This window comes from Heterocephalus glaber, unplaced genomic scaffold, assembly GCF_053883595.1.
Source record: "Heterocephalus glaber isolate CG9 unplaced genomic scaffold, H.glaber_assembly_v1.0 deba00001531, whole genome shotgun sequence".
Taxonomy (NCBI): Eukaryota; Metazoa; Chordata; class Mammalia; order Rodentia; family Bathyergidae; genus Heterocephalus; species Heterocephalus glaber.
The window spans coordinates 7,204,565-7,229,240 of record NW_028258329.1 but is presented as its reverse complement, the minus strand read 5'-3'; the positions used below and the strand labels follow the sequence as shown (position 1 = coordinate 7,229,240).

The 24,676-nt window shown below is 37.2% G+C and overlaps 1 protein-coding gene and 1 pseudogene across 8 annotated transcripts in view; one reads left to right on the top strand and one right to left on the bottom strand.

Moving 5' to 3' along the window:
• Positions 1-24,676, top strand: part of Lrrc28 (leucine rich repeat containing 28) — a 118,577-nt gene that overhangs the window by 2,467 nt on the left and 91,434 nt on the right. For 4 of the 8 annotated variants that reach the window (XM_004852694.4, XM_004852696.4, XM_004852695.4 and 1 more), the window contains exons 2-3: positions 1,450-1,677; positions 22,008-22,048. In XM_004852694.4, the coding sequence (XP_004852751.1) occupies positions 1,486-1,677; positions 22,008-22,048 (233 nt within the window). In that variant the 5' untranslated portion in view covers positions 1,450-1,485. Of the gene's footprint in view, positions 1-1,449; positions 1,678-22,007; positions 22,049-23,882; positions 23,918-24,676 lie in introns of those variants that run through there. The other 4 variants (XM_021264766.2, XM_021264767.2, XM_021264769.2 and 1 more) reach the window with 2 other exon arrangements.
• LOC101707112 (ferritin heavy chain pseudogene) lies at positions 14,550-20,511 on the bottom strand (annotated as a pseudogene).

Genomic DNA, 24,676 nt, shown 5'->3' with positions numbered 1-24,676 from the left:
AGATAGGTCACAGGGCACAGGATTTAGCTCAGTGGTTTTGCTGCCTGCTGTGCAAGCGCAAGGACCCGAGTTTGATCCCCAGTAACAAAAACAAAAAAAGATAGGTCACATAATATGTCTCATAATGTGTTTCATAAAGTCAGTGAGTAGGTGGAATAGATATGGTAAATTATTGGATTATTATGTTGGATTTGAGGATATTATTGAACATTTCATATTCTTTTTTATATAAATTGGAAAGTACTGCCTTATTATGTAGAAATCAGAGTTTGGAAATAATACAAAGTAACCAAAAAGTTACAAAACTCTGCTTGTTGAAAGCTTTGGGATTAACTCTCAGTGAAAATTGTCTTCTTAAGGAAAAAAAAAATTCTTCAAAAGGTACTGTACTTCTTTTTTATTTTTTCCAAATAGGGAGTTTTGGACCCATGCCCAGGAAACAGATTAGAATCTTTGAGGAAAGCTTAACTTTGAAGTTGTTTTAGCATTTCCTCAGTATCTCATGGAATCTTGTGAATCAGTGCCTGTAAAGAACCTACACTTTGAAAGTTCTTGGGCCTGGTGTCAAACGTTTGCTTTTAATCTCTTTTGAGCTGTTCCATCATGGCAAATTAAAGAATCCTGAAGTCTGGTTCTTCTTGTGTTAAGTAATGGTGAAGTTTGTTTCAGCTCTGTGCTTAGTGGGTATGATGTCAAATGTTACTTTTTTTCCCTGGCCTTGCCAATTTTGTAGCTAGAAGAAAATATAAAATAATTTATACTGGACTCAGGCCTTTAAATTAATTCATTAATTACTAAATCTATTTTATGTCTTAGCTGAGACACAATGGAGTAATACAGGATTGTGGTTTCCTAGTGCAGTGTTTCTTTTTTCACTGGGATAATTTGAAATAATAAAACTGGGTGACTTTGGACCTATTTCTTTGCTACTTCTGATAATCTGCAAAGCTAAAATGAAGGGAAAGAAAAAGATAAATAAGTTGGAATATAGGACAGTATTTAGACATTAGGAAGTAAAGGAAACTAAGCTGTTAGTGATCTAAATAGAAATAATTTATATTTTAATAATCTGAAGTACAAAATGAGATAACTTAAGATGGAAATGGGGCTTGCTGCATTTGAGTTTTAAGCTTTTCCTTTGGTTGCATGTTGTAAAAGTTGTCTCTATTCTCCTGGGCAATGATTCCTACCTCAAGTCCAGAAAGTGTTTTTCCATTAGGACTGTTTCTGATAAGTAGTAAATATAGCTTAATCAGAGTCTTTTTAATTGTTTATTTTAGCCTCCTAAATCTATGTGACAATTTTAGTTGTTTTAAATGAAAAATATAGAATAGAATGTAAAAGTATGTTTTCAGTGTCTGAATATATGTAGCTCTATATGTTAATAGGTTTATTAGCAATACATGTGGGAAGTCTTATAATGATTGAAGTTTGTTATTCTCTTTATAGAAATGGACTGGTTTTGATAAGACGTAGTACTCCAGCATGCCTGACGGAATATGTTCAGTCATGGCTTCTGAACTTTGCAAGACGATTTCTGTGGCGAGGCTTGAAAAGCACAAGAATTTGTTCTTAAATTACAGAAACCTGCACCATTTCCCACTGGAGTTACTGAAGGGTGAAGGACTGCAGTACTTGGAGAGACTCTATATGAAAAGGAACTCCCTTACAACCTTGGTATAGTATTATATTCCATTTAAAACTATCATTTATAAATATGGCCCTGGCAAAGATGTATTTCACATACCCTGAGATATACACACCAAGACTTACAGCCCTTCTTGTTATACACACGAGTCAATACATAAATATTAACTGAATTCATCATCTGAGTCCCTGCAGTTATGAGGTTACAGGAGAAGTTGTGTAGGAAACCAAAATACCTACTAATATGCCACTTAAAAAAATTAATCCCTAGTTAAAAATCCCACTTCATTTAGCATGTGCATCTATCCTGGCTGTATCTTCTTTGTGTTGTAAGCTTCCTTTAAGATTTCTGAATGTTAAAGTGCCTGACAGACTAGTTCAGAACATATGTAGGGGAATAACCCTGTTAGATGACTTTGACTTATAGGAATTAAAAGGAGTGATTTGAAGATTTGGGGGAAGCTTAGTGAAGCCCTTGGGTGTTAACAAAACAAATAAAAACCTTTGGGCTTGCCCTGTGAAAATCAAAATGATTTTGAATTGGACTTGCATACAATTTGTTGGAAAAATATTATGCTGCAGAAGCAACATACCCTAAAAATAATTTTCATCATAACCTGAATTGTATTATATATGAAATAAAGTATTTAAACTTTTTTCAAGAGGATTTGCCAATCAGGCTTTTATTCCCACTGCTTATTATAAAATTTGATCTTTATTTTTTTACTTGATATGGCCTTTTCTAGTTATCACTTAACTTCCATTGAATTTTGTACTTGAATTCTAGTTCTTACTCATTTTAGATGATTTATAATATGTTGAATTCTTTTGGTAAGTTGACCCTTTTGTTATTCCTTTCACTATATTGGACTTTCTTAAATATCTGAAAAGTATATCCTGTTGGTTTTATATATATGGCATGTGTTCCTGGAAAAGTCTTATTTAATCTGTGAGTAGGTAGAAGGCATGATCAAGTTTATCTTTGCTATATCTGGAAATAGATGAATTCATAGCTTTTATTTTTAGTGTTTGGCATATTGGTACATACGTTAAATGCATACATTTTTAAAATTAGATTTTCAGCATTTCAACTTGGAAAATCTATATATAGTTATATGAATCCGCTCTTGCAAAATCACCATTGCATGATACAAAACCATATCTACCTAAAGTTTCTTAACCCTTTGGGGAAGAGATAGTATAAGAAATATTTTGTCAAGTATGACAGCAGATTTTTCCATGTTATTTATGAACAAAAGAATTGTGAGTAAATTACTTAACTCTCAGTCATAACTCTATAGAGTAAAGTTTGTGCAAATAAATTAACTTTTGGTTATAAAAGTTAAACTTGGTCTGTGATAGTTTTTCACCTGCAGTTTTCTTTTTTTTTTTGGTATTGGGCGTTGAACTCAGGACCTTGCGCTAGCTAGGCAGGCATGGTGTCACTGAGCTACATCTCTGGCACCTGCAGTTTTCTATTTGTGAAAATATCTAAGTGCTGTACAATTAGATATTTTTAATGGCTCATAGCATACATTTCAAGTTCATGCTATGCTGCCTTTTTAAGCATCAAAGATTAAATGGTTGCACATGTTTATGATACAAAGTGCATTTCATTTTAATTGCTTTCTCTTAGCAATTAAAACATTTGATTCATGTGTATCAAAGAACTTTAGAAACTATAAAGTGCTGTACAGATGGTGAGAATAGGAGCAGTCATCCCAATCTCTGTTTATAGTGTCTGATATAAAGACAGCTTACTGCATAGTTTTTGAAAGCAGATGAAACAATACTTGTTCTAGACTGCTCTGAACTAGTGACTCTTACATCTTTTATTTATTTATTTATTTTTGGTACTGGGGATCAAACTCAGGACCTTGCACTTGGCGAGGCAGGCACAGAACCACTGAGCTAAATCCCCGGCCCTACAGCTTTTAGAATATTTTCTGGTGTTAAAGATAAAATACAGTTCCTATAGGAGATTTAGTTTTTGGAATTTGACTTTTTATCCAAGGAAAGGGGGCGTTATTAGAAATATGTAGTGTCTCAAACACAGTGTGGATTAATTGGACTTTTGGTATATTTTTAAACAAGCTTGGGAACCTGCCAGTCATTTTTATGTTGTTTTACTGTTTCATGGTAACATCGTTTCGTTTTGTGAAATGCCTTCTCCTCCACATTTCCTTCCTTTTCTCCCCCACCCCTCACCATATGAAGCCTCTTGGTGAGAAGAGTAGTCACCAGTGTACAACCTTTACCTTGCTTGGTGGAGCACAGTGGCTCATCTTTGTAGGGTGATTGTATGTCAGATGTTCAGAATTTGAGGACTGGCCCTAGTTAGAACTGAAGCACAGGAAAAAAATAATCCTTTTTCATCACCAAAATTGATTTAATCATGCCACATGTCAGACAATCCAGAGGATTGGGTGGCTCATAAATGACAAAAATTTACTGCTCACGGTTCTGGAGACTGGAACTCCTGTACCAAGATGCTTGCACATTTGGAGTATAATGAGGACCAGCTTCCTGCTTCACACATGGCACCTTCTCTTTGTGTGCTCACATGGTGGAATCGACAGGGCATCTCTCTTGAGCCTGTTTCATAAGGACAGTAGCTCCATGCAGGAGAGCTCTTCCTTCATGACCTAATCACTTCCCAAAGGCCCCTATTTCCTTATTCCATCACCTTGGGGATGAAGATCTCAACATGAATTTGGGAATAGACATAAATATTCAAGCTGTAACATCTCCCATTCCTGTGCTTGGGTTTATGCAACTATCTACTCTATATTTCTTTCTATATTTTTCTTTAAAAAAAATAGAATCATATTATACATATTTTTTGAAAATTTATGTTTTCACTTGATATTATCCCATTAATCTGTAAGCCAGTAGATACACATCTATTTTTATATATATGTGGCATGGATTTAGGATAGTCTAAGGGAAGATTGCTAAGTTAAAAGGTAGATACATTTTTATATTTTAAAATACTTTAAGCAAAATTTTATTTTTTATTATTATTCTTTATTTGTATAGCTAAGCAGCCTTTAAACTTTTACAAAACATAATGAGAGCTGATTGTTGTAGAATCCAGTTATACAGTTCATATGTGAATCAGAAGTAGGGAGGAAATGTTATAATTTTGGTTCCAAACCTTAGAAAATATTCTAAACTTTTTTCTATGATTATTTTAAATGAAAGTCAAGAATTATTAAGTCCCTGATCTTTGAGATAGTTACAAGATGAATAAGTGCATAGGAGTAACACAGGGTTTGTGTTTGTCATGTAACAGATATTCACATATTTACCAAATGAATAAACAAAGGAATATAAAGTAGAATTGTATAAAGACTTCAAGAGCTCTAGACTGAGAGCCTTCAAAAGTGGAACTGTATATCTTGAGTTCTGTATCCCTCATGTCTGGCCTACTGCCTAACATTTGTGGGACATGTAATTTAATTCTGTATAGCAAAAGATTTTTTTTATTATGGAGATTTCTTTTTATTTTATGAAAAATAAAACAAAATTTTATAACAAAATAATAAGAGAATAACAATAGTTAATACACTGTGTACCATTATCTTCAAAGTAGTTACTCAGAGTGTAAGACATAGACCAAAACAATTCTTACAAAGAAGAAACACATAATAACACAAATGTTTGTTTTTAATGAACAAAGATAAACTAGTAGTGTAAATGAAACAAATTAGCATATATATGAAAATATTTTTGAAACAGTGGAATATGTAATTTCGGGAAGTAGAACATAATGATTTCTGTGAAGTAAGTCAGATATGTAAGCTTAAATATTGCATGGTTTTCTTATATGAGAATATATATGTGTGTGTGTGTGTGTGTGTGTGTGTGTGTGTGTGTGTGCATACAAATAAGCGGAATAGAAGAGAGATCAGTGGAAGATTTTTAAAATATGATCTCTTTTGCGTGACTGAAGAGTAACTGGCAGGAGGTTAGGGGGAAGAGCAGTATTCATTCAACATGGATTTGTTGAGTACTTATTGTGAACCCAGCACTTTTCAAAACACTGACAATAAAAATATTATGAAACAAATTCATACTTTCATGGACTTTTCAAGATTACTTGGTTTGAGGAGATTTCAGACTTGAAATTACTGTTTTGAAGAGTCATACGTTTAGGCTAGAGAAAGACAATGTGATTGTTGGACATTATTCAGCAAGTGTGTAGTGCCTAGGCTTGTGGTAGAACTATCTGCTTGTTTAGGGAGCTGTCTCTTGCTGGCCTCAGCTGTCTGAGGTATGAAGAGGATGGATTATTACATTCATAGTGGTTTAGGTTTTTGCCAGGCAGATGCAGTACAAGTACAGAGAGACTAAAAAGTTTTAGGATTTTGGCAAGAGAGTAAATAAAATGGTGATATATGAAATCTGAGCTGGATTGGAGGGCAAGAAAGAAAGCAGTGGTGAATGATTAGAGAGGATGGAGAGGGGCCAAAGGACCCACTGGTGTTGAAGACCTGGTGTATTGGACATGATTAAGTATCTGGGTATTGGGATACTGTGATTGTGGATGGACACTTTAATCATGGAATGGTCACTGCTGCTGATGACAGGGTCTCCTGTACAGAAGGGAGGGTGCTACGATGCAGCCAAGATCAGTAGCTGAGTCTTTGTCAGAGGCAGACAGCACGTATCTTAAGCAGCGATCACCAGGTCTTCTTAGCTCTGGAGTTCAAGGGATGGAATTAGCCCTGGAAACATTTGAGGGCTGCAATCACAGGTAGAAATGTTTCATTGTTTGGTAGCAAAACTCAGGACCAAGAGGAAACAAGCCCAGGTTCTATGTGCTTACCCTCTTTGGACTCCATTTGCCTCATTTATAAAATAAAGATCCCAAGAGACTTGGAGGAAAACAAAAATGTCATTCTGAAAGCAAAATTCACTTATGAATCTGTCAGTTTCTCTTAATGGAGAAAGTAGCCCTTCCAATGATGAATGGACAAAAAAGAGGCATCTGAATTTTAATGAAAGAGGGAGTTTAGTTGTGATTAAGCAATAAGAGCAGATGGATTCTGATTAAGCAATTAATCTATGCTTCAAGGGAGAATTAACTTAAAAATTATATTCTGAGGTTGTAGGAAAGAGGTGGTCTGTTAATCATGTTCCTGAGTTGGGCTGGGGGCTGAGGCACAGGTGTTCTTTCCTGTTGGCCAGGAAGAAAGCATTCATGTTATCCACATCAAATATGAACTAGCAAATGATACAAGAAAAGAATACAGATACTAAAAAAACACGTAAAAAGTTCAGCTTCCAATAGAAAAAGTAACAAAACGCTAGTCATTTTTACTTATTGTATTCTCAGAGATTAAAAAGATTAATATATAGTGTTAAAGGTTATTGATACCCTAGGCATGGTGACACCTACCTGTAATCCCAGCCACTTAAAAGGCTGAGACTGAAAGAATGCAAGTTCGAAGTCAGCCTCGTCTCAGAAGACAAAAGGGCTGGGGCTGTAGGTCAGTGGTGGATCAGTGGTAGAGCCACTGGCATGCCTAGCATACATGACTTCTTGGGTTCAGTCCCCAATATTGAAAACAAAAAGATTATCAATACTCAAGGTTGGATACAATGAGAAGATCCTGTCACACACAATTAGAATGGAAATTTACTTGACGTTTTTGATGGTTGATTGGACATTCTCTAATAAAATTTTACATGAGTGTGTATGTGCATCAGCATTTTCACTTGCAAGAATTTACCCAACAGAAAAGAGTCAAGTGAACAAGGATGTTCATCACAGAATTTTATGTGATGAAGACTTGTTTTAACTTACGTTATGGCTTATATTTAGATGTCCCCCAAAGCCTCCTGGGCTCATAGGTGGGGCTTTGGGAGGTGACTGGATCCTAGATGAGTGATACTGACTAGTCCCCTGATGGGTTTATAGCTGAATGTGATGTTGGGAGGTGAAAAGTGGTGTGAAGAGGCGGGTCACTGGGTGTGGCCTGGAGGGGTATATATCCCTCCTCATTCCTTGATTCTGCTCCGGTCCCTGCCTGCCGTGCTATGGACTGTTTCTCCTCTCCCATGTCCCTCTGCCATGCCACCCTGCCTTGGAGCCAGCCAGCTTTGGACTGAAACCTCTACAAACTGTGAGCCAAAATAAACCACTCTTCCTTTATCTTGTGGGTGTCAGGTATTTTGTCCCAGCAATGAGAAAGTAATTAAGACAACCTAAATGTCCACCAATAGTGGATTGTTTAAAATCTAATGGCAGCAGCATCATTTGAGTTTTACCAAATGCCAGGCATTGTTCTAAGCAATTTACACATATTATTTAATTCTCAAGACAGTCCTATGAGGCAGGCACTATTATTGTCCCTACTTTATAGACAAATGAACTCAGGCATTGAGAGAATTACATCAAACTTAAGAGTGACTATAGCTGTGGGTGAATGGAAGCTGGGAGGTGGGGATGGGGCCTGAAAGAAACAGGGCTCTGTGCCTATGCTTGGTTTATTATATTTTCCAATAAGTACTTATTTTTAAATAATAATAAACTAAAGTAACATAGTTGGAATGTAGTACTACTGAAGTTTTATCCAGCTGTGAGGTTTTATTAATCAAAGGGTCTAATTTTTTTTTATTTGGGATGGTGATGCCAGCATTTATGCGGCATTGACGTCATTAGCTCCCTTGCAGCTTGTGGCTAGATTGAGAGAGAGGTTGATGCCTAGAGAAGTTACACATAATTTATAACCTCCTCCCTCTTGGAATTGATCATACAGCTTAAGAGTCCCTTATCTGAAATGCTTGGAATCTGAAGCATCTTCAGATTTTGAATTTTTTCAGATTTTCAGATATGTGCTATATATAATGAAATATCTTGGGTTGGGGACCCATGTCTAGATGTGAGATAAATTTATGCTTCATATATACTTTCTACACATAGCCTGGAGGTAATTTAATGGAATATTTTTAGTGCACCTACATTTTGACTGTAACCTGTCATGGGAAGTCAGGTATGGAATTTTCCACTTGTGACAGCATGTCAGTTCTCCAAAGTTTTCAGATTTTGTAGAATTTCAGATAAAGATAATCTGTAGTAGGATCTGAATCAAATGAGTGTTGGAACAACTTGAGGGGAAAGCATTAAATTAAGAAGATGTAAGAAAATCATACATCTAAGTGTGGATGAACTCTAAGGAGAAATAGGGAGACAGAATTAAGTTTTATTTGTTTACTTCATTTTGAATCCCAGGGCAAGGATCTTTTTTTATTTTCCCACAGTTGTTGAACCCTTGCAGATTTAATTGTTGCTAGAGTGCAGGGCTTCCATAATTACCAGGCTCTGTCCTTGAGCTAGCTGCATGTAAAAAAACATCTGAATTGTTTCTTACATTGAATATGGGGAAATAGGTATGTCAGATAATCAAGCATCCAATGATCTGTTTGTGTTTTAATGTTTCTGTGTAACATGGTATGGTTAGTCCTCAAAAACAATCATTATAAATATGTTCTGTCTTGGTAATACACATGTACCTGAAAGTTAAGAGTTTTATTACAAATCAAAGCTTCCTTTCCTGTAGAATTTTCAGATTTATAAGTTTTTCTCATCATTACTGTTTAACTGAAAGTAGTTCCTTGTAAGTAGTTAAACTTGAGGTGAGCCTCTTACATGTCATAACTGAAAGATTCATTTCTCACGAAAATGTACATTTGACCTATAATTTAATTCTGTTTATTGAACCATATAATTATAAAGCTGGAAGAAGCTGAGTCACTAATTTGGACAGTTTTTCCCTTTTAAGGAAAGTAACTTAGAAGAGGTTAATAGATAAGTATAAGGTGCCTTTTATGGCCAGTTAGAGCAAAAATAAAATCTGCTAATTTGTTGCCCAATTAATCTGGCTTTCATTTTATTTCTGTAAATGTCTTAGCTTTCTCTATGCTGAGACAAAATACCTCACACTGACAACTTAAAGGAGGAGAGGTTTATTTTGGGTCATAGTTTCAGACCATGGGCAGCTGGCTCCAAGGCAGAACAGGATGGTAGAGGGGACTGGCAGAGGAAAAGATGCTCAACCCATGGCTGCCTGGAAGCAGAGACCAAAGAGAGGAGCTGGGGAGGGAGATAGACCCTTCCAGTTCACACCTCTGTGGTCCAGTCACCTTCCAATAGCTCCACCTCTGAACGTGTGTGAGCTGTTTGGAGGACATTCTAGATCTAAATCAAAACAGCAGGCAATTGTTGATGATCTTCTTGTGATTTGTTGTTTCTACCTGGAGAGTTAGGAGGGAGCGTTTAGAAAGTCATGGTGAGGACAGGTAGTTTTCCCTTACACCAGACCATGTTCTTATGCAAGTGTAAGGTAGTTTGCAAGCAAAGGGCTCATATATCATTGCTATCTGTGTGTTTCCAGAAGTTTGGATTCATTTCCAAGCATTCACTATGGTATAATGAGGTACCTATGTATTAAAAGTGAGACACTAGTTTCTGCATCTATGTCTACATTGCGTAAGTGGAGATACTTAAAATACCAGACATTGAACTTGAAACATACACTCCCTCCCTCCAAAACCAATTATGTCATTAAACTATAGAATTATGTAGGCTTGGTGTACTTTTAAGTGGTTTACCTGATTTTATGAGTGTCTTGATTACTTTTCTCTCATTGCTGAGACAAAATACCTGACACCCAAAGTTAAAGGAGGAAAGATTTATTTGGCTCACAGTTTTCAGAGGTTTCAGTACATAGTTGGCTAGCTCCAAGGCACAGTGGGATGGCAGAGGGGCATCACAGAGCAGAAACAATTTATGGTAAGCAGAAGGCAGCAAAGTATCAAGCAGCAAGCGACAGAGACAACAGCAGCCCTCTTTCTGTCCCTTATATTCTATCCAAGCCACCCACCCTTAGGGCAGGTAGCACTCATACCCAGTAAGGGCCATCCCATTATCTACACCCAGAACTATGCCAAACCAATCAGTGGACTAATTTAGTAATCACATGCCCTTGATCCCAACATCACACACTTAATCCCAGTGTCACACACTCTTAAGATCCAGCCACCTCTGAAAAGCTCCACTTATGATGAGGCTTTGAGGGGAAATCTAGACACAAGCCATAACAATGGGGATAAGTATTTACTATTCTTTTTTGAGTGTATCTTTCTATTGCTTTGAGAATTCCAACTATAAAATCATACTTTTTGAATGTGTATTAAGTGGTTTTCTTTAAAAATAGAAAGTAGAAAGCTAGATAAGCACAAGTGATTCTCTAACCGTCAACCCTTGTTTATGATATTTATGTGACCTTTAGCTTTTAAAAATATTTTTAAAATTAATACTTAAAAGGCTGGGCAGATAGGGCATACCTATAATCCTCTTGTAGGACTGCAAGTTTGAAGCCAGCCTGGGTAACTTAGTGAGACCATGCTTCAGAATATAAATAAATGAATAAAAAAGACTGGGGATGTGGTTCAGTGCTCCTTTGGTTCAATCCCCAGTGCTGCAAAACAAACAAGCAAACAAAAAGATTAATATTTCAAGAAGGTTTTCAGCATTTTAAAAATGTTTTTACTTCTTGGAAAGAATTTTTTCTTAGTAGTCAAATTGTTATCAAATTCAGATGTACATTACTTTTTATAAATGCACTAGATATATACTCTTAAAATTTGAGCACATTGTTTTGGTTTTGTTTTGTTTCTTTGGTACTGGGCATCAAACTGGGGACCTTGCATTTGCAAGCCAGGCACCAGAACCATTGAGCTAAATCCCCAGCCCTGAGCACATTTTTTATAAGATTTTGTTAAGTTAAAAATGTCAGTCTTTAAGTTTTTCATTTTTGGCAATAAAACATTTGCAGTTTTGAAGATACTTAAAAAGTTAAAGCTTACATTTCTTAAGATGACAGTTTTAAAACCTATAAATACTAAGCAAATGCTTAGTTTATTTCTCAGAAAATAATATAAAAATTTATCTTGCAGTTAAGTAGTTGTTCTTTTTTATGCTTCATATGTAAAAGAACTGAGTTTGGGTTGAGGATACAGCTCAGTGGTAGAGAGTTTGCTTAGCATGCATAAGGTCTTGTGTTTGAACCCTAGCAGGGCAAAACAAAAAAACCCCAAAGAATAAAAGAGCTGAGTTCACAAGAACAATTGGCAGTGGGCATAAAGACGTAAATTCTGTACTCTCTAATATGATAGCTATGGGCCACATGTGGCAGTTGAAGTGAGATAATATTAAAAATTCATGTTCTCAGTCACCTAGTTACATTTTAAGTGCTTATGGACCACATGTGGCCAGTGGCTGCCATATTTGACTGCAGAGATAAGACAACATTTCCATTATGGCAGAGAGAAATAAAGGAAAATTAGTAGTTAATGGAAAAGTAAGTAAGGAGATAAAAATGGCAATGGCAGAGGACATCAGTGAGCAAATTCTAGTGAGGACTTTAGAGGCCTTTTATGCTACTACAGAAGAAGGGTTGTGCCCATTCTCTCTGATTGCAACAGGCTGCTAGCATTTTTTTAAAAATTAATATTTGTTGGTACATTTCTGTCATACATAATGATCACATTCACCATAGGCAATTTGAACCTGTACATAATATATCTCAATTCTTTTTTTCTCGTTTCCCTCCCTCCCTTCAACCTTTCTTCCCCTCCCTATTTATAAAGTTTTATTTATAGTTTTCCTTCCATTCTTTTTTTTAAATCCCTATTCTCTTCTTTACTTTCCCTGCCCCCCTCCCTTGCTCTCCTTCCCATTTGAACATTTTCTTCCTACTTCCCAATATCTGTCCTCCATTTTGCTCCTTATTTACTCTTTGGGTTTCTCACACAAGTGAAACAATGCCGTATCTAAGCACGCGTGTCCAATTTATTTCACTTAAAATTATGTTCTCAAAGTGCATCCATTTACCTAAAAATGCCTCAAGTTTGTCCTTCTTTATGGCAGAGTAGTACTCCATTGTATATAAAAATCACATTTTCTTTATTCATTTATCCATTGATGGGCATTTGGGCTATTTCCAAGATTTAGCTATTATAAACTGTGTTGCTATAAACATAGGCATCATATATCACTGGGTATGATGCTTTTAATTCTTTTGAGAAGATACCTAGAAGGGGAATCGCTGAGCCAAATGGAACCTCTAGTTTTAGTTTTTTGAGGAATCACCACACTGATTTCCACAGTGGTTGCACCAGTCTGCACTCCCACCAGCCGTGGAGCAGGGTTCCTTTCTCCCCACAGCCCTGCCAGCATTTGTTACTGGTTGATTTCTTGGTGATCAGGCTGCTGGCATTTCTGATTCCTTGTTGATAAATACTGCTTTATTACATATGTAGAAATGGAGAGAATTACTGGAGGAGGAGTAGGCAGAGATTGGTGGAAGAAAGAGGTCTGCTGCAGTTGTTTTCATAAACACATGGTATTTAACTCATGCTGTAACCACCTGGCTCAGAAGCAGTGACATCAAGTTACTGACCCAACTAGAAAGCTTGTTCAGAGTGTGGTGAATGAAATAATTTTTTTATTACCAAAGCTTCATTGACCTATTTTTGGTAAAAGTTTAAAAAAATAATTCAGAGGTCAAACTAACGTAATGGAAAGTTAATCATTTTGAAGTGAACAATTCTGCAGGATTTTCTGTACTCACAGTGTTGTTCCCCGTCTCTATGTACTTCTGGACACTTCCATCACTACAACACCAAACATTTGGGCATCGGTTTCTGTCTCCTCTCCTCCCTCCCCTAAGCCCACCCTCAGTCCTGGCAACCACCACCCGTTTTCTCTTGCTTGGGATTTATCTGTTCTGAATAGTTCACAAATGGAGTCATACAGCCTGTGATTTTGTGTGTCTGGCTTCTTTCATGTAGAAGGGTTTTGTGTCTTCAAAGATTCCTCCAAATCATACTTTATCATGTGTCAGCACTTCGTATTGTCTTGTGTGGGTATGGTACCATTTTGTGTATCCATTCATCATCCATGGATGGACATTTGGGCTGTTTCTACCTGTAGGCTATGTAGATAGTGCTGCTGTGAGCATATGTGTACCTGTACATGTTTGCGGATCTGTTTTCAATTATCTTGGCAATATGCGTAGGAGAGAAATTGTAAGGTCATAGAATAATTCTATATTTAACTGTGTTCTCCAGTGGCTGAGCCATTGTATATATTACCACTGGGAATGTACAGGAGTTCCAGTTTTTCCATATTCATCCCAACACTTATATTTTCCATTGTTTATTGCTATAGCTATTCTAATAGGTAGGAAGTGGTACTTCATTATGATTTTGATCTTGTAATTCCCCAATACTGATGATGTTGAGCATCTTTTCATGCGTTTGTTGGCTGTTTGTATATTGTTTTCATTAGCTTTCCACTGCTATAACAAGCACCTGAGGTAATCAACTTATAAAGAGGAAAAGTTATTTTGGCTTATGGTTTTCAAGCTTCCAGTCCATGATTGAAGAGACCCGCTGCTTTTAGATTTCTGGTAGGGATGCTGAAGGTACTTTTTTACATGGTCTTAGATAAGGGTTCAAATTCATTTTACTGATTCTTTTTATAACTGCTGTAAGAGCCAAAATGCTTTTTTTTTTTCAATAAAGGCTTTTTATTTTTATTTTTCACTCACTCTTTCATTCATTTTCATTGTGAATCTGCTAGGAGGCAGGTACTTGTATGGAAATAGTTGTGAACAAAGGGTCAGCTCCTCAGATCTTACCTTCTAGGGAGAGAAGAAAGCATAGACAAACCAAAAATGCATCAAACTTACACAAATATGAGTGGAGTATAGTGAACAAAATATATTCTCTCCTCTCTTTTTCTTTTCTCTTTTATTTTTTTTTATCCCCCCCCACCTCTCTCTCTCCCCTCTCTGTCATCAGAAAGAGATAAAACAGATGGTCTCAACATTGAGAGATGGTGATATCTCCAGTGTGATATACGCACAAACCACATCCAGTCAAAGAGATATCAGGGACCCACAGATGGCCTTTTGAGTCATAATAAGGATATTTCCATTGACTTTTCCTTCAGATTACTTTGGAGGCTGATGCCTTATCTATTAAGCCACTGGGTCACCACACTTTTCCTCCAAATTAGAAGAGAAACAATCAAAGATTTTTTTTGTTGTTCCAGGGATTGAACTCGGGTCCTTGTACTTGGGAGGCAGCAGTGGAAGCATTGAGCTAAATCCCTGGCCCAATCAAAGATTTTTGAGACATAATAAGGTCAGACTTACAGCTAAAGAGAAACACTCTGGCCACTTTATGGGAAATTAATTAAGGCAGTCAAGTATGGAAGCAATTACACTTGTTAAGAGTATGATGTAAAATGTAATAATGCAGGAAATGTTGAGAGCTTATATCACAATGGCAATGAGTCAGTGTAGAAGATGACAACACATTACAACTATAGCTGGAAGTGCATCTGTCAAAGGCCAGACCTTAAGATAAAGATGGAATGAGCAGCTCTACATGTTTCCCTGAGGGATAAGCAATAAATTAAAGATTATACCTCCTGATCCATCCCTTCCTAAAAAGGTCTTTGTTCTTTTCATGTACACTTGCTACATGACCTTCTTCCTCATTGGATCAATATTACCTAAGAGGCTATACTTGTAAATAAACCATTCCTCCTTTAATTTTGAGTGTCAGGTATTTTGTCCCAGCAATGAGAAAAGTAACTAAGACATCGTTCTTTTCCCATAACTCATTTTTGTACTTTCTTCCACTCAAATGATCACAAAATTTAAATGATTCTGCCTCTCAACTCTCACTAGCATTTATTTGTTTCCATTCACATTGGTTTTACCATAATTCAATCCTTTATATATATATATTTTGTGTGTGTGTGTGTGTGCTTTTCTTTTCTTTTTAAGATAATAATGGCTTCCCATGATAAGAGATTTATTTTAAAAAGACAAGTAATTCAAAAAATACTGACCATATTCTCATTATTTGAGATTGTCTAGTTAAATTTCTTGGTATACATACTATGAATTATTTTATTACATATATGTTAAATAATTTTCTCTGTAGGTCTGTCTTTATATATATATATAATTATATAATATAACTTTGTCTTGTAATGCTCCTTGCCTTAAAAATTATATTGTAGGGGCCAAGGATTTAGCTCAGTGGTTCCACCACCTGCCTTGCAAGCAGAAGGACCCAAGCTCGATCCCCAATACCAAAAAAAAATTATATTGTGAATTCCTATCTACATCATAATGTTTGACAAAACTGTGTTTAACATGAGCTGCAATGTTGTTCTATGTATAGTGTTTTTACCTAAAACATACTTTTGAAGTTGTACAGTGTAGGCATGTACTGTTCAGATCTCGGACTGTAGGGAATAAAATTTGCCAAAGGCCCCAGCTGTTAGGTTCTCAGATTGATTCATTAGTTTGTTGAAAGTTCACACTTACTGTGGGTCCCTTTCAGAGAAAGGTACTTAATTAGGTACCTTAGATACAGGCAAGGCACTTCATCAGGCCCATTTCTAGGAGATTTGAGATTCCTCTGACTACTGACTTTGGCTGGAGATTTCATTGAAAGACTTATACAATTTCCATAGAACTATGCACAACTTTTCTTTCTCCCTTCCCTGGGCACCAGCTTTCCATGAAATATAAAGGCTTTCTTTGCTTTTTAAATTTTTTTTTTATTTTTCCTTTAGCTCCTTTCCCATTTTCTCTGAGGCCTTTCAATTTCCCCTAATTTCTTGTACACTTAATCTCAACTTGGCATCTGTGTCTCAAAGCTCCCTAACCAACCATAGATATTTGGGTTATTTTCAGATTATAATTCTATGCAACCAGATTAAGATGCTTCTGATTGCTCAGCTTTTAGCATAGCAGTCTTCTGTTGGAAGCCCTTGAAGACGGACTTCTGTCCTACATACTGTGCCCCCAGCCCATCTTTCCAACCACTCAGAGCTCTAGTCTAGCCCAATGCCTGTTCACTAAATATTCCTTTCCTCACTTCACATCTGCCCTCTCTAAAGGGAACATCTGTCCCTAAAGGTGATAGAAAGGAGTTTTATTCAGTATTTTTTACTCTTTTGAGTATGCCAAGAGGGAGACTATGTAGCCCACTGGAAAGTATATATAGTCTGGAACCAAACAGACCTGCTTTGTCATATTACCCTCATATTTTAAAGGCAAAAACTATCTATGATTGCATATATTTGGGAAACATTGAGCTAAACAAAAATAATTTAAGCTTTTTGTTTATTTTTAATCCCAACACTTCTCAGAGCCCTTAAAATAGTAATACACACTGACTCTCCAATACCATCACTGATACCTGGTAAAACTTATCCCCAATTTATTTGATTATGAAGTCTTTAAAAATTAGATGATTGCCAGACATGGCTATTTCATTGAACACACTGAGAAAAGGTAAAGGTTGCCATAGAATTTTACAAGTAAATTTTTACAGCACTTTGTCTCACAGTTATTTGTCTTTTTTTTTTTTATAGATATCATACATGCTTTCTCACTTTAGCCTTTTGGATATTGAAAATAGCAGGCACTGGTTAACTAAAAGTCATGGAATTTTAGAGTGTGTTCATAGGTATAATATGTGGTAATTGGTATTTGGTAATATATGAGCACTTTTTTTTTTTGTACTTTTTTTTCATTACTATAGTATCTTGAGCTATCTTTCAGCCCGGGAAAAGATTAGTAGCTTGATGCTGGCAGAAAGCCATTGTTAACACGGGCTCAGTATGTTTTCTCTAAATATTACTTTACTGGAGGAAGAACATAACAGGAGAAAAGTGTAAAGATGGAAGGTTTTAAAGGGAAGAAACAGGAGACACTTGACTCCAGGTCTCAGGCCCCTCTGAGCTGTGGGAAAGGCAGCCTGTGGCTTACTTCTGCTTGTTTTCATTTCCAAGGGTATGTTTGTCGAAAAGGTACTCGGCTAGGCCAGAATCCGGGGCTCCCATGGTAACTAAATTGTGCACGTGGTCGCCTAGTTCTTTGATAGACTTCACCTGCTCATGAAGGAAATGGGTTTCCAGAAAGTCACACAAATGGGGGTCATCTTTGCCCGAAGCCAGAGTATGCAATTCTAGCAAGGACTGGTTCACATTCTTTTCCAAGACCAGGGCACACTTCATGGCATGCAGCCCGCTTTCCCAGTCGTCCTGGCCAGGTTTCTTGACGTCCTGTAGGCAGATCCGGCCGCCTCGCTGGTTCTGTAGCCACATCAGCTTCTCTGCGTGCTCTCTCTCCTCCAGGGACTGGCGAAGGAAATACCTGGAGAAGTTGTTCAAGGCCACGTCATCCCGGGAAAAGTAGTAGGCCATGGATAAGTACACATAGGACGCGTACAGTTCCAGGTTGATCTGGCAGTTTATCGCAGTCTCGGCGTCGGGGTGAAAGTTCTGGCGCAACCGAGGAGGCCCCCGAGGAGGCCGCGGTGGCTAGCAGTTTTCTGGGGGTGACGGCCAGGAGCCCTGGGCTGCACCCGGCGGCCCGCGCTGAGGGAGTGAAGCTGCGCGCTCTGATCAGGGACGCCAGGGTAGAGCTGAGGTGCCTGCAGAGGAGCCAGAGACCGGACAGCATGGCTCCTCCTTCTCAGAAGAGGGGAAACTGAGGCCAGGTGGGCTCAGCCCGTGGTCTGGTAGCAGGGGCATCGAGTGTGAATCAGACTGCCGTCCTAGGTGACAGCTACTGCGTCACACGCCCTTTCCATCACCCGCGGAATTCCATGCTAGAACGCCGGGAGGACACTGGGCCACACAGTCCATTCAGCTCAGCGTTTGCCGCACCTTCCACCCAAGGTTCCTGTCTTTGAAGTTTGTAATTTGTTACTTGACCTGTTAAAAATGCTGTAGCCGCTGTGATTTGAGAAAGAGAAGCTGCTCTTGTTCTTCCTTGTTGATCTTTTCCTGTGCAAGGACTTCAAGGGGTGGAGGAGGAAAGGCAGAAAAAGTCAATTCCAAAATGCTTTTTAATATGTGACTTTTTGAAATGGGTTGTTAGAGGCCAAAATGGTACAGGTTTTGTTGAACTGTGATTACTTGTGGCTTGTAACAGCATAGAGTTTGTTTTCATTTAAGGAGAATTTAAAAGTGTATGGTAAAGCATCATTGATTGAAAAATTTGAGGTAAGTTTTATACTAAGTGTGTTTGCTAAAGTCTACTTTTGCAAGCAGAATTAGCATACTACTTTTGCAGTAGACTGTAACAAGAAAAATTGTTCAGCTGAATGATAATATGTGTAAGAGTTAATGAAGAGAATCTGTGACTCAGTTTAGAAAAATAATTTTAAGTAGTTTAATAGATATTTATGCTCCAGGAATTTGGATACAGGTTGTCTTTTGAAACTTTTCTATGTCAAAAACTCTGAAAAAGAAAAGAAGGAAATAACAGTAATAAGAGATTTGAGAAGCACTTTAAGCCCGTTGCTTTTATAAGGATTTTAAATTTCAAAAGATTTAAAAACTGAATAACTTGTAAATCTTCTAGATGAGAATAAACTAGCTTGAGTGCCATTCGTAATTGAATATCAAGCTCAGTTCCCTACAGAGTAACAAAAATTTTGACATCAACTTATAGTTGCTTAATCTATCACTATACCTAAATTTATAGAAGCATAAAAATGAAAATATATAGAATTTCCATATAATATTGAGCTACATGGCTAAAAGTGTGGTATTAGAAAGCAGAGAATATTATAGAACACCAGTAGGTGTCAGCCACAGCCTATGCAGTGGGCTGCCTATTTGCCAGGCTTTTTGAGTGTCTTTTCTTAGGTAGTTTGTTTATGTAGGGTCTTTTTTTTTTTTTTTTTGGTATTTTTAAAAGGGAGCATTCTAATGAACTGCAATTTTATCAAGGTCAGTGTGCTTATTTTTAAATAAAAACGCAATTTAACTTGTTAATAATGACATAGTGATGCCCTTTTGGCACCAAAAGCATTTTGGCACTTAGTTGTGTGTATAGCTATAATTAAAAAGAACTAAGTATTTTGTCATGAAAGATTAGAATGCTGGAGCCAGAAAGAATGACTGGGTGTCCTGTGAGTTAGCCAGATACAGTATCCATATTGTAATAGATGAAGACAGAGGAGGACCCAACAACATTTCTTTCTGGACAGATCTTTACTTTTTATAGCAGCAGCTATAAGCAAGCACCTCCCCTCCTAGTTCTATAGGTTTGTTAAGATGCTTTGTATGTATGCCTGTAAGTGGAAGTTCATATTCTCCTTAACTAGGAGAGAGAACAGCACTAAAGAAACATGACAGGGATTTGGAAAGATCCCTAAGTAACACATAAGGAAGGGTATTTTGAAGGACCTCATTGCATATATAAATATAAAAATATTGAGGGGTAGAGAATCACAGCTTGCATAATTTTAAAATTAAATACAGTGGTTCTGTCAAGAGTTGGTATTCAGGAAATGTTTCATTTACTTTATAACAGTATTCATATTTGGTGGTATTTGCTTATCAAGGGCAAAGGTGTGTATGTAAGCAGCTTGGGATAGTATTGCTTCCTATTTAAATATATCTGCATGCCAATATAAAGTTAATAATGTTTCCTTGTCTAAAACAAGCAGGCAGATTTCCATTGTGTTTTGGACTGTAACAAAGTTATTCTTCAGTATAAAATAAAAGCCTTTAATAATGTGTTCCTTGCCCTCTGCAAAATCATCATACATCTTCAAGATTGTTGGCCCAGCCATCAGTGTTTTGATCTCAAATTATAAACAATATGATTGATTAGCCAATTACATAACAGCTTGTACTGTGCCTACTACATTTTAAAACTTATTTTAATGTTTTCAATTACAAAAGACATTTATTGTTAAAAATTCCAGTGACACAATTAGAAGGAGAATAGCAATCCTGGTCCATTTCCTAAAAATAATCATTATTAATTTCTTTTTTTAAAAACTTTTAAAGCTTTAAATTGATGAAAAATTACTTTGTCACTACAAATCTAATAGTTTTCCTATTGACACAATTGTGTTTATAACAGGTTTTTTTTTTTCAGTACTGGGGATCAAACTTGGGACCTTGAGCTTGCCAGGCAGTTGTGGCTACACTGAGCCACATCCCCGGCCCTGTAACAGGATTTTTGAAGACCTGAGTTTAAGAACTTCTATTCAGGAGTTGCAGCAAGATAGATTGTATTTTCGGTTTCCTAAACATGCCTCCTATCTCTTTTGACTTTTCATATGTTACTTCCTGTGCTTAGCTAGCCAGAACTATCCTCCGCACCATCTCATGTCAGCCTCTTTAATTTATATTTGCCTTTCCGACTTAAGTCAGACCTGCTTTCTTCTAAAAAGCCATTTGAGATTCTTTGTCGTTAATATCTAATTTAACTTGTGGTATGTTTGCATGTAGAATGAAAAAATTTCCTGTATGCTCCTTCAGTCTTAACAACCTGTCTCTGTGTATATGTAAATTTGAAGTGTGTGTGTGTGTGTGTGTGTGTGTGTGTGTGTGTGAGAGAGAGAGAGAGAGAGAGAGAGAGAGAGAGAGAGAGAGAGAGAGAGAGAGAGAGAGAGATTGAGATTTTTTGTGTATTAGGATGGCTGTCAGGTATTTACAGGAGTTTTCCTGCTGCCCAGGACCTCCTGCAGAAGGAAGCCTGCTTTCTGCCTGTGAGTGGCATTGTTCTAGGATCCCTTCCACTTCCACAGAAGGGCTCTTCTCCCACAAGCCAGTTTCCTCTCCCTGCCACCCCACGCCTCTACCTTAGTCTCAGGACCTTCCATAAGGCCTGACCCTCTGTCCTCCTTTGGACCACAGGAAGCCCAGCCTCTGTTCATTCTAAACCTCCTTAGGTCTGAACACCTGGGGCCCTGTGGACTTCATGCCTGTACTTTCTTGTTAGGAACATGACTTGGGAGCTCGGGGTGTGTTACCTTTCCGGGCTGCTGTAACAAAATTCTGAAACTGAGTGGCTTACACAGAAGACATTTATCCCCTCATAGTTCTGGAGCCAAGTGTCCAAAACGAGGGTGTGGTCCGGGCTGGTCCCATCTGGGGCTCTTTCTCCCGACTTCCAGGGTTGCCAGCAGTCCGCATAGCGGGTGTCTGGGCTGCGTCTCTCTGGTCTCCAGCTGTGTCCACACGCGGTGTTCTCCCTGACTGTGTCTGTTAGCCTATTTACTTTCCTCCATGACTGGAATGTGAGGGTTCTGGTTTCTCTGGGATGTGGCTTCTAAGTGTTCAAGTTTATCAGTTATGTAAGCTGAAACCCAGACCTGCCAATTTATTACTTGTACATTTTCTCAAAAATTTGTACCCTTCAAGCAGGTAGTGCTTTGTGTTTAAGCAATTTACAAATGTTTATACATTTTTCAAAAATAAAATTTAATTCTGAGTTTTTAATTTTCAGCCAGAAAACCTTGCTCAGAAGCTTCCAAACCTTGTGGAACTGTGAGTCTGTTTATTCAAACTTTTAAAAAACAAGAATGGAAATAATTTTATTTGAAATAATAGGCTATGTCATTTTGATGTACTAATGTTATTTTTTGGTTTTGTGGTCATGCTGCTCCTGTAGGTAGCCTTGTTTCATTGAATGCAATAGTGTTTTAAAGTATTCTACCATTTAAATTTGTGTTTTTAGTGTCTCATCTCAAGGTACTGACGCTGATGAATAATGCATTTTCTCTGGGAAGAGTGCCTTGTCATAGAGACTTTTAGATAGTTAACGTAATTGGGGAAATCTATGCTTGTTATTACTCCATTTGATACTAAGTATAAACAATGAGATGATAAAACGTGTTTAAAGGATACAGTGAAATTGTCTTTCTCTGCATCCTGCATACCGAATGAGTTTTATTTTGATGATTACCTCTATAATGCTAAATAATATGTTTATACCTTTGCTTTGTAATGCATCAACTTTAAGTGTCTGTTAACTTACACCCAGAAAGATAAATTTAGGTCTTATATTTCTTTCTTCCTAGCTGCCCTCTCGTTTCATTACAAGATGACTTGCTTTGACATTTCTTGTTCTTTTCATTATTTGTTATGATTCTTATGAGATAAAGGAAAGAAAGCTAACCTTGTATGTACCTCCTCTTCATATTTAGAGTCTGTCATTTCCTTTTGTCAAGTCCTTTGAAGTTGGAAAACAGTGCAATGAATACCCATGTACCTTTCACCTAAATTTAACCAATTTTAATATCTTGCTATATTAACTTTGTATCCCCGCCCCAAGATATTGGTGTACACACACAGAAACTATTTTGTGCTGAATATTTTGAAAGTAAGTTGCAGATATAATATTATCACACCTAGGAAAGTATAATCATTCAATATTGTCTAACATACAGTTCATACTTAAATTATCCCAATTTATGTTTTAAAAAGGTCAATGTAAAGTGCATTTGATTGTTTCCTCTTGATTAGATTCCATTTAGCATTTTGGTGGTGTTTTACTGCATTTACTTTGTCAAGTTTTTGCCTTCATTCTTTTTGTACATTTGTCTGTCTTTCTTTTTCTTTTCTTTCTTTCAGTTTTGAAAACTAAGTTAGATAATCCTGGATCTTTCTTTCTTTCTTTGTCCCTGAATACTTCAGTGTGTATCTCTAAGAACAGAGAATTTTTTTTTCCTTTTGGGTGGTGCTGGGGATTGGACTCTGGGCCTCATGCATGGTAAGCAAGCATTCTGAGCCACACCCCTGGCCCTCCATTTTTTAGGTCATTTTTTTTTGTTCTTTTAAGTGCTTTCTAGTCTTCATATAGGTTTTCAAAGTTCTAGAGTCTATTCCAAAATATTTTTATCTTTTCATTTTGCCATCATTGATGAGTTTTCTCATTTGTTGTATCTTCTAACTGGATGCATTGATTTTGGCCTGTTAACTTTATATTCTGATATCTTGCCGAAATCTTATATTATTTCAGTCATATCATGGATTCTTAGACTAGTGGTGGCAAACCTATGGCATGTGTGTTATTTGTGTGTCTTTTAAGACAAAAGATTTAATATCTGAATTGCTTTTTTCTAAACTAAACCTTCAGAATTCAGGTTTAATTGCAGTGTTGGCACTTAACAATAAATAAGTGGGTTTGGGGTTGCAGTTTGGGCATTTGGTCTCTAAAAGGTTCGCCATCACTGCTTTGAGTTCTCCAGATAGCCTCTCATGTCTGAAAATACAGATAATATTAATTATTTTTTCCCAAGTCCTATGCTTTTAATTATCCTTTCTTAATTGTATTGGCTATTTCCTTCAGAATGAGGTGTGCTGGAGTCCTTATAGGGTTTCCTCGTTTGGAAAGATGCTGGTTTTGGAATTAAGGTATATGTACTCTATTGTGTTAAGCCAATATCCATCTGTATTAATTATCTATTGCTGCTTAACAAAAAAATACCCACAAATGTTGTGGCTTAAAAGAATAAACATTCTTGTATTTTCTGAACATGGTTTAGCTGATTGCCTTTGCCTCAAGTTTCCTCACAAATCTACCGTCAAGTTTGTTGGCCGAGGCAATGGTCTCATCTGAAGGGTCCTCTTCTGGGTTCACTCACTGAGTTGTGGCAGGATTCAATTCCTTGTGGGCTGGCTGCTAGACTGAATGACTTTCTTGCCAGCCACTGATTAAGCAGAGGATTCCCTCTGTTCTCTGCCACTTGCCCTCTCTGCAGGGTAGATCACAACCTAGCGACTGAAGTTTTTATAGACTAACCAAGCAAAAGGGTAAGAGAGGCTACGAAAGACAGGAGCCTACTCTCTTTCTAACTGGATCCTGGAAATGACTTCCCATCCCTTTTGCTGTGTTCTGTCCAGGAGGAGTGAAGCTGTTATACCAGGGCGCAAGGGCCAGGTAGGGGAGGTCAACCAAGCTCATCTCAGGGCTGTCTTCCACACCGTTAATTCCTATTATCCTGAGAACTTTAGTGTAATGGGCCCGGGGTTTTGTTAAAGGCTTTTTTTTTATATACCCTTTTTAAGGCTTTAAAGTTAAGGAAAATATCCTTGGGGCCTTTAGGTAGTAAGGTGAAATAGTCACAGGGGTGACTAATGTAGCATAATAACCCAGACTAAATTATGCACATA